The sequence below is a fragment of the Triplophysa rosa genome, linkage group LG22 (genome assembly GCF_024868665.1).
Source record: "Triplophysa rosa linkage group LG22, Trosa_1v2, whole genome shotgun sequence".
NCBI lineage: Eukaryota > Metazoa > Chordata > Actinopteri > Cypriniformes > Nemacheilidae > Triplophysa > Triplophysa rosa.
This window is the reverse complement of record NC_079911.1, coordinates 3,870,547-3,881,289: the sequence shown is the minus strand read 5'-3', so window position 1 is coordinate 3,881,289 and position 10,743 is coordinate 3,870,547. Positions and strand designations below refer to the sequence as shown.

Genomic DNA, 10,743 nt, shown 5'->3' with positions numbered 1-10,743 from the left:
CTTGTTTGTTTCGTTGTATAGGCTGAAAATATCAGCCAGGTATGATGTTCTAATAAGAAATTCATTGCTCATTTCACCACATATTTTTAAAAAGCCAGACTCCACCCTTTCCCACTCTCGAGATACACATTTAAACATTAAGATTTTTTTCATAGATATGAGAGAAATATTATTAACAGTAAATGCTCAAGGCAGGCCATTGTTGGCTCAAATGACCAAGGAAGTGAGATCATGTTTACAGTAGTACCTGTATTACTAAGTGTTTTAACTTAAATGGGTGTGATTTTTATGTGTGGCTTTTTATATGAGATTTTAGGGCAAAGTTTGGATAGGTTTTAAGGTTTTATTGCATTAACTACAAATACTGCACTACATTACAACAGTTTTTTAATCCTTGTAAAACAGTGTTCAGTGGTCATTTCTATACACCTCGAAGCTCAAGTTTCACGTGTTTACATATCACTACATAATATACATTATATTAGTGCTGATTCATGGAATCACCTACCCAAGCAGTTATGGCTGGGTAGTAAGCTTGGCATAAATATAACAATATACATCAGAATCATTTGTTTGTCATCTTATGTTAATTTGCATTTTTTAATCAAATGGGGGTGAACAATTAAAAACTTTTCATGTTATGTACTGACAAATAAAAAATAAATGTAAAGATGTTCAGATCTTGCTAATGTTAAAGATCAGCAAAGAAATCAATATACTGTGCAAAGATAGTCGAAGTAGGAAGCTTTGAAAATGGGCTTTTGAAACATGATGACCCACAGACAAGGGAACATTATTCACTTTTAAAGCTTGCTATTCATAGATTTTAGCTGAAATTCTTACATGTTTTACCATCACAAAGCCCCAATGGTCTGGCAATAATCCAACTATTTCAGGTAGATAACATTCTTTACAACACTTGATGACAGTGAAGGCAATTTGAAAGGCAGCAGTTCGTAATTGTGTTTGATAGGCTAGTGTTACTTGCCCTTATAACGAGGAAGACGTTTCTCTTTAAATGCTGCCAAACCTTCCAGTCTGTCTTTCGTTGGAATCACCTTGGAGACAACAAAGAACTATATCAGTGATACATTGGTTGAGCTGTCCTTAGAGCTAAATATAGTGTTGTTTTGAGCGATCTAGGCCAGCAGTCTGATCGTGACTGCATTCTGTTAACACTTGAAATGACTGACACATGTAATTATGGAAAGTAATGTTGTCACCTGAAAATATTGTAGAATATTTTAGTCAATAACTAGCATTCAAATAATTGAAATAATAATACTGTAGGAATACCTGAGCATAACACGCCTCTTCAATAGCTAATCCTGTCGTTAAATCCACCTGAAACGTAAACACTTCTAGTTTTACGTGTAGTTTTAGAATACACTTAAGGAATTAGATATGAACCACATTTTCATCAACTGTAAGTATGCAAAATTAATATTGTGCATCCAATAAACACACTTTCTTCACATTTTTTCAACATGCAGGAACAGAAAGTTTAACCATTTTCCATGTTAAAATTTTTACTTAAAATAAGGACAGTAAACCACAAGATGAGGAAGTGAGTTATCTATCTTGTTTATGACACTAAAAATGTAATTTAAGCTTTCACAATCAGTCCAAATCATCTTTACAAAACAGTGTAGGATGCAGATAGAGAGTTTGTAACCTCTTAAAGCAAAACGCAGGTGCAGACTGTTGTCATTGATAAAGCAATTGCCAAATCTGCCCAGTGTTTCTTCTAATTTAGGCATTAAAATCCACCAACAATATGGGCAGCTTTTGCAGAATGATATTAGGTGTACATCAAAAATGATTGAAGAAGGCATCCTTAGTTGCAACCGGACTTGTTTTGGAGGTCATTGGTGAACATAATCTGTCTTGACTGTACTCTTAATTGTAAACACTGCCACAAGATCTAAATTGGGCTTCAGGCAAGTGCTTATCTGAATTTCCCAGTTTCCTGGATCTGGTCATTTCATATTTTTGCAGTGGGGCTTGGGACCAGTCTTGGCAGAGTTCAGATCAAGTTCTTGGAAGTTATTGTCCAAGAAGTCTTTGTCTTAATGACATTTAGCAAGTTCTAAAAAAAGCAAGCCATATGACCATGACTTTTTTTTACTAAAGAAAGACAACAAAGTAAAATATGCAACCATACCTCTATGCCCTGGTTGATCGCTAGCTTTGCCATTCTGATTGCAATTGGTCCCTGGTAAAAAGCAATCACAATGTTTTATCATGAGTAAGGTTCACTTTGATCCTATTAAAATTCATGTAAACCTTTTGCAATATTCAGAAAACATTATTAGGTGTTGTTCGATAAGTAATTATTTTATGAGATAATTGGTATCTACATATCAAGGTGTGTTACTGCAGAGTTTGTGACTGAACATTCTGCATGTGCATGCTTGCTTTATGACTGGCATTTTATAGATACCCGAGGGTTGAATTCACGGGCCAGATCCAGAGCTCGTAAATATGCAGCATCTCCACTCTTATTTTGCTCCACAGCATGATTCACCAGACCAAGACTCTGAGCTTCCACACCATCCAGCACCCGTGCAGCAAATATCAGTTCTTTAGCTACAGACACTCCTACAGTTCGTGGCAGACGCTGGGTTCCCCCTACAGACAAGGGAGAAAACAAACATCTAATACATACATATCTAAATGGCTTTTTAGGATAATTAATCTAGCGCTGGAACAACATGTCAAAGTGTAAACTTAAGGACCAAAACTATAAATGATTTGGAAAGTCACAATCATGAAACAGATAAAAATGTTTTTCCAGATGGATTAAACCTGACATGTAATAATAACAACAACATTAGTACTATATGTATTAATTTTCTAGTTAGTCTGTTTTTCTGCCACGTTAAAAGTGTGTGATTTCAATCATTTAGCTTAAATAACAAATAGTTGTTGTGCACTAGAATGCACAGATCGTTGAGGAGACGGGCCTGAGCTATGCTTCTACAGAATCCCGTCCAAAAAGGAAAACCAAGAAATGAGGAATTTTGTGCCATAAATGTGCCCGTCTCCAGTGAGGGGAAACGATGGCAGCCACAATGTACACTTCTATTTGCAGTGAACACTTCGTCAGACGTACACACTGGATATATTAATCATATTTTAGCCATTAATCATAACAATGTAATTTTAAATTAAACTGTTGTTGGAGGCATGGAGGAGGCAACAATTACAGTGATTATTTACACCAACTGTTAGCTAAAGTTAGCTCAAGTTTTGTGATGCAGTGTTAGTTGAAAATCCATTTGCTACTTTATTCGACCATGATATAATACAATACAATACAATACAATACAATATAATATTACAGTTACATTTAGTCATTTAGCAGATGCTTTTATCCAAAGCGACTTACAAATGAGGTAAACAATAGAAGAAATTGGAACAATATAAGGACAACAAAAAGCATAAGTGCAACAAAAACTGGTCTCATATAGCCCACCAAAGTATACAAAGCTAAGGATTATCTTTTTAAGGATAGAAACAGTAGAAAAGAAATAAAAGTCAGTACTAATCAGTCAGGTGTTGACGGAAGAGATGTGTTTTCAGCCGATTCTTAAAGATGGCTACAGAATCTGCTGATCTTGTACCAGCGGGCAGATCATTCTACAAATATGGAACAGATCCAGAGAAGGTGCGTGAGAGTGATTTTTTCCTTTTGGGGATGGCACCACAAGAAGTCGCTCGTTTGCAGAGCGTAGGGATCTGGCGGGTACATTAATATAATCCTGGTGTTTGTATAAGGCAAGGGATCCTCCACAAAATAGATGTAAACATCACTGAAGTGGCACTCTGACAGGAATCTGGCAGTTTTTAGTGATTCAAATGCGCCAGCGGATGCTGTATATGGATCGCAAGTACCAGAAACTTGTAGTTTGTGTTAAAGGGCCCGAAATCTAGCCATTTTACAAAATGTAACATAAATCTTAGGAGTCCACAGAATGTGTCTGTGAAGTTTCAGCTCAAAATACACCACAGATCTTTTAATTTACTAAATGTCCATTTTTGCCTGTGAGGAAAATCACACTGTTTTGGTGTGTGTCTCTTTAAATGCAAATGAGCTGCTGGTCTCCACCCCCTTTCCAGAAGAATCAGAATAGGAATCAGAAGAGCTTTATTGCCAAGTGTGCTTGCACACACAAGGAATTTTCTTTGGTGTTGGAAGCTTCTAGTACAAACATTCAACACAATGACAATACAATATAATAAGATTTACAGTCTAAAAGATTCTAAAATATGCATATATAAAATAAAGACTATTTTACAGAAAATGGGAGATAATAACATATAAGAGACATTGTACAGGGTAGTATATGTAAGGAATAATTGATGACGGGCCGTTCAATTATCGAAAGTTAATGCACACCCCGAGGTGGTAATGCGGCCACGACGCGAAGCGGAGTGTGCATTAACTTTCCTCGGGTGTGCATTAACTTTCGATAATTGAATGGAGCGGAGTCAATTATTCCGCTTATACCACGGTTACCACATTACAAGTAATTTTTTAGGTGTTTTATTTCAAGAGATTTGTTATGTTTGCCGCGCTTATAATGCTACTGTGAGTGGGGGACTATTTTCTCATCCGAAGCTGCCGGTAATTCCAAGACGTCATTTTAAAGGCTTGAGAGAGAGCGCGCATGCACATGTGTTTGCAGTAATGACAAAACCTTGTGAAGAAGCAGGCTTGTCAAAATGTATAAATTACTTCGTTGGTTTTTTTATAGTTATAAGCTTGATGTAAAAACAACGGAACAAGTATTCAATCTATGTTTATTTATTAATTTAGTATTTCTTTGCATGAGGTGAAAAAAGCAGAACATGTAGGCAATCAATGTTTATTTAGGCTACAAATAAATTCATGTGGTATTTAATTGTTCTGTTTTCTATTCAATTGTTTATTTATTCTTTTCAGTTTGTTTATTTATTTCTGTTTTGTTTGTTAAGGTTAAACTGCACGTTTCCATTAATTGTGAAGTTGGACATAGAAAACGGCAGATCAAACGCAGGGTGCTGATCAGTGATGTTTGTTGCTTCTGATCTGTGATCTGTGGCTTTGTTTTTGGTGTCATCTGAAACGTTATCCGACAGGATCAAGCTCCATTTCTTTCGTTCCTTTGCTGAAGGTGCCCAATAGCTTCTTAGGCTGGTTTCGCACTTGTGTCCTGTGACAGACATGATCTGCCTGCTCTCCAGCCCTGCCTCTGACAGCATTTGAACTGCGGTGCTTCTTAGGGAATGGTTTGTGTACCTTTTGGGTAAGCCGACTAACTCGCTAATGCGTGGCAGCATGTTCCCGAGATAGTTCACACCCATCGGTTCATGGGAGTACCAGCACTCTCTCCCGTCAAGCTCTTCCTGTGGGACTCTCAGTGGGTGAAGGTAGAAGGACGTGGCGTCAGGTGGGCACTTTGTGATGTACTTTTTAAAACTTTTAACGGGGCAAAGTGGATTTCTGGGGTTGGAAAACATGAATCCTCTGAAGCAGTCCTTGTTAGGATCAGTGGGATTTTTGTCGTTTTTTGTTTCTGCGTTATGAGACAAGCAAACGTATTCAATGCCATCTTCATCTCTTTTTATGATGAATGAATGCATTGTTAAGTCTTGATTTCCTTCACGACCTCTCCTTGCCAGGTTCAGTTGTATGTCGACCCAGACTTTTCGAACTAGCCCGGCTGCTGTGTCTGGTGACAGATGTGGAGAGTTGCGAATGAGCTCTATTTCGGCAGTGGTGATGGGAGGATGATGAGAGCTCGAGTCTTTCCCAGCCTTGCGAAACTTTTTGAGGATGGCCTTGAATACATCGTTGGATGATTTGAATTCCGGTTGTCCAATGATGTTGTATGTGGAAATATGACGGTTCAGACCACCCCTTAAAGCAAGAAAACTTGATACTGAGTATTCCGTGCCAGCCGCTTTTCTCACAGTTGCATAGAAAGCTCGCAGGTGGTTGTTTAAAGCGTTTGCCCCCTCTCTTTCTACCTCTTCAGCAGACGTATTTTTTGTTTTAAGCCAATCGTTGAAAACATTTACTGCCCAAGCTGTTGTCTTTTTGGTGTTTTCTTCGTGTTGTTCACCTTCAATCTTGTCTAGTTGTTCTTCAGTGACCGTTTTATGACGTTTGCTAATGCTGGCTTCCTTTGATGTTCGCTTTCTTTTTTCATCTTCTGTACTGTCAAGTTCAGCTTTCACCCAATTGTCGAAATTTTCGTACTTTCCATAAATATTAAAAGTTTTTTCTGGAAAATTTAAATCGTGTTCCATGTTGTTTGTGGTGGACTAAGTTACAGTATAAATCCGTTATAACGGTTAAAACTTGGCGCAGTGATATCCAACTGTAATTCGGTCGACAGATCTGGAACTACTTCATAGGTGTGCGTTTGACTGAAAAATAATGCACACCTGTAGAACCTTCGTCAGCCAAACAGAATCAAGCATTTCACAGCCCCGTGGTATAAAGTAGAATATACATATTAACAGATTGTATGTACACTTGTGCAAATGGATAATGTAGTAAGTAGAGGTAGTGTTACATACATGTATAAATAAAATGTAGATATAATAAGGCACTATAGTGCACACCAGAGGTGGACGAAGTACACAACTTCCTTACTTGAGTGAAAGTACAGATACTACTGGTCAAATATTACTCCACTACAAGTAAAAGTTGTAAAGACAGATTCTTACTTAAGTAAAAGTACAGAAGTACGTGCTTTTAAAAGTACTCACAGTATCAGTTGTATTAAAGGAGTAGTTCACTTCAAAATTTGCCCCCATTGACTTTCCATAGTCATTTTTATTCCTACTATGGAAAGTCAATGGGGGCCAATTTTGCAGTGAGCAACTCCTTTAAGAGCTGTATATGTTTAGCACATATATGTTTCGTTTAGATATAATCCTGTATGATCATTTAGCCTAATTATCCTCATTAGCCCACTAGGCCTATATGTATTAATGAGCAGTGTTTTTTTATTTTGTATATTCCTTTTACCAGTTTTAGCAGCAATTTACCAGTAAGTAGTAAGGTTCTTGTAAATAATAAAGTGTAGAAGCCATGTGTTTGTTGGATTTATTACCATTTGTATTACCATAATTTAACTACAAACATAAACTATAGCTAGTATAATGAAACTATGATATTTTTAGTTGCTGTGGTTTTACTAAAGATTATTAATTGGAGTATGGTTACTATATATAGAAAATGGTAAATTTGTGGATACTGTGGTTTTACTGCAAATACCATCCCTGCTGAAAAAAACAATGTATTTTTTAACTAGAATGAGATTTTTAAATTAAATTCCTCTTTGTAGTGTGTTTGGGGTTTTATTTCAATAGGATTTACCATCCCATCAATAGAATCCATCACATGCAAGTAGACAACAAGTATCCATAGTACAATTCCCATTATAACCATTATATCCATTACATTTTATGTTGTATTTTGGGCAGGGTTCTATTGTTTTTATACAGATATACAGGAACACTTCAACTATAGTAACTTCAGTAAAAACATCATTCATTTTCCAAATCGCTTTAAATGATATAGCAGCAGATCAGAAGTTAACATGCACGCGAAGCTCAAGGTGTATGTGATGCTTATTTACCGTTTAGCCATTATGCCGATCATTTTCTTGACAATGTTTCTACGATCTTTGACTGATCGTAACCCACAGATGATTACACCACACTTTAACATGTGCTTTTTTTGTCTTTTATTGTTCTATTTGCCTTTTTAGAGCGCTATCAACGGTGTAGCAGCGCCTATACGTTTACATTAGTTTAAACGTATAGTTTTTTACGCAGATTTGCGTAAAAAAATCTGCCAAATGGCCATTCAAAGCTTGCCGGAAAACTGAGAGCTTAGAAAATCTGAAATACTTGGCAACAGTAAAAGGCCCTGGCAGTTCGCAAGCCAGATAAATTGCGCACACAGGAAACCCCGCTGCATAGAAACCATTTTTTACTTTTGGACCTTTTTATAAATGTAGTGGAGTAAAAAGTATGATATTTGTCTTTCAAATGTAGTGAAGTTAAAGTACAAGTACTCCGAAAAAATAATACTCAAGTAAAGTACAGATACTCAGAAAGTGTACTTAAGTACAGTACTCAGGTAAATTTACTTCATTACTGTCCACCTCTGGTGCACACTATAGGAGTAGTGGAAGTGGAATATTGCTCTTAAGGAGCAGTTATCTGTTTAGGAGGGAGATTGCCTGGGGGAAGAAGCTGCTTCTGTGTCTGGAAGTCTTGGTGTTTGGTGCTCTAAAGCGCCGGCCAGAGGGCAACAGTTCAAAAAGTTTGTGTGCTGAGTGTGTGGAGTCAATGATGATTTTTCTTGCCCTGTTTTTCACTCTGGAATTGTACAGGTCCTGAAGTGTGGGCAGAGGAGCACCAATAATCTTCTCAGCACTACGAACTGTCCGTTGTAGTCTTCGTAGGTCTGATTTGGTGGCCAAGCCATACCAAACAGTAATTGAAGTGCACAGAACAGATTCGATGACCACTGAGTAGAACTGGGTCAGTAGCTCCTGTGGTAGGTTCAACTTCCTCAATTGACGGAGGAAGTATAACCTCTGCTGGGCCTTCTTTACAATGGAGTCTATATGGGACTCCCGCTTCAGGTCCTGAGAGATGGTGGAGCCCAGGAACCTGAATGACTCCACAGTATCCACAGTGCTGTCCAGGATGGTGAGGGGAGGAAGTGATGGAGGGTTCCTTCTGAAATCCACTATCATCTCCATTGTCTTGAATGCATTCAGCTCTAGGTTGTTTTGACTACACCAGGCAGCCAGCTGAGGAGCCAACCTCCTTTCTGTAAGCAGATTCATCACCGTCTTGAATAAGGCCAATGACTGTGGTGTCATCTGCAAACTTCAGGAGTTTTACAGAAGGGTCTGTAGAGGTGCATTCGTTTGTGTAGAGTGAAAATAGCAGTGGAGAAAGATCACATCCTTGTGGAGCTCCGGTGCAGATGGTACATGTGCTGGATTTAAATTTTCCCAACCTCACTAGCTGCTGCCTGTTCGACAGGAAGTTAATAATCCACTGACAGGTAGAGGTTGGCACAGAGAGCTGGGTAAGCTTGGGCCGAAGGAGGTCCGGGATGATGGTGTTGAAGGCCGAGCTGAAGTCTACAAACAGGATCCTGAGTAAGTCCCTGGTTTGTCTAGGTGTTGTAGGATGTAATGCAGTCCCATGTTTACTGCATCGTCCACAGACCTGTTTGCTCAGTAAGCAAACTGGAGGGGATCGAGAAGTGGTCTGGTGATGTCGCGTCGCGTTTGGTTAGGATGCGGTGTTAGTCTTTATTTGGCGTATTCTTTGTGTTCTCTCTTTGTCCTTGTTTCTGTTGATTACTCATTCAGTTCACCTGTGTTCAGTTTAGTTGCTAATTAGTCTTGTTATTATTTAGTCATTTAGTCTTGTTCTGTTCAGTTCCTTTGCCAGTTATTGTTTGTTCCTGTGTGTGGATGCTCATTTCTTCTGTGGATTTATTAAATACCCCTTTTTGGATTGTACTTCTTCGTTGTGCTTTTGTATACGCTCACATACTGAGACAGAATAACCTGCCTTTAAGTAAGTTTAAAGAGGCGTTTTACTTTTTGTTTTTTTGTTAATTTTTGTCGTTTTTCCTTCTCCCGGCATGATTCCCTCAGCCGTCCAGCTCCTCTGTTTGGAGCAGGGAGACCGTTTGCAGGAGGACCACACCAGGGACCTTTTAGATCTGGCGTGCCTTACAAACATCCCTGATGGTGGTTTAAGGCACGCCTCCTAGCGAACGGTCCCCTTGAGGAATTCGCCGCTTTTGTGGAGTGAGTGCTGGAGAGTAATGGACTCCTTTTTTTTGCCCGGCTGAGGACATCTCCAGCCCCACTCCCGAACCAGAGACCAGCCAGCAGCCATCACCCTGATGCACGGAGCATCTGCAAGAGCCCACCGCAGACGGAGAGCCTGAGTCCGCCGTGACACAAGCGACTGAGCCCGCCATCGCCACGGAGCCTTAGCCTCATTATACGTCTGACCAGGTGTGTGAGCCAGCAACACCGTGTATCACGTGGGAGTCCTTGTGGAGTTCGAGGGGCTAGAGCACATGTGTCAAATACAAGGTCCGCGGGCCAAATCCGGCCCACCCCCTCATTTTATGTGGCCCGCGAGAGCTTACAAATTATTGCATTGTTATTATACATTTTATGTCCACGACCTGAAAATGCAACTCAAATTTATTACCTGCGCGATGACGACATCTAGCCAATAGGTGGCAGTGTCCATATATATCGCAGAAATAAGCCCCTCCAGTGTGATCAGGTTGTTTCTTGTTTCACACTGGAGGGGCTTATTTCGCGATAACAGCCGGCTGCTTGTACATTATCCCGCTTATTACACGGGATACTTACCACATGAGAAAAAAACTTGACATGAAATATGAATTTGAAATATTTTATTAGTTCATTTTTACTGAATGCAGACCAAACAGGAAAAGCTGTTTACATTCGGTTTTAAGGTAAGAAACAACGTTCAAATGTCACGAACATTCAATTTGGTTTAATAATTTGTAAATATAATGTCATAAGACATATTTATATTTAATTTGTCAAAAAAAACTTGTTGCGTCCGGGTTACCCTATGTTATTAGTTTTGAGAGGTTATCTGGGAATAAGGAACCTGCAAATGTCGCGACTGGCCAATCAGAATCAAGCATTCCAATGAGCG

The 10,743-nt window shown here is 38.9% G+C and overlaps 1 protein-coding gene across 4 annotated transcripts in view; it reads right to left on the bottom strand.

The window, feature by feature from the left end:
• Positions 1 to 329: 329 nt before the first annotated feature.
• Positions 330 to 10,743, bottom strand: part of auh (AU RNA binding protein/enoyl-CoA hydratase) — an 80,893-nt gene continuing 70,479 nt past the window's right edge. For all 4 annotated transcript variants that reach the window (XM_057321905.1, XM_057321908.1, XM_057321907.1 and 1 more), the window contains 4 exons: positions 2,444 to 2,631; positions 2,165 to 2,215; positions 1,297 to 1,344; positions 330 to 1,058 (listed from right to left, as the gene is read on the bottom strand). In XM_057321905.1, coding sequence (XP_057177888.1) covers positions 981 to 1,058; positions 1,297 to 1,344; positions 2,165 to 2,215; positions 2,444 to 2,631 — 365 coding nt within the window. In that variant the 3' untranslated portion in view covers positions 330 to 980. The remainder of the gene's footprint in view (positions 1,059 to 1,296; positions 1,345 to 2,164; positions 2,216 to 2,443; positions 2,632 to 10,743) is intronic.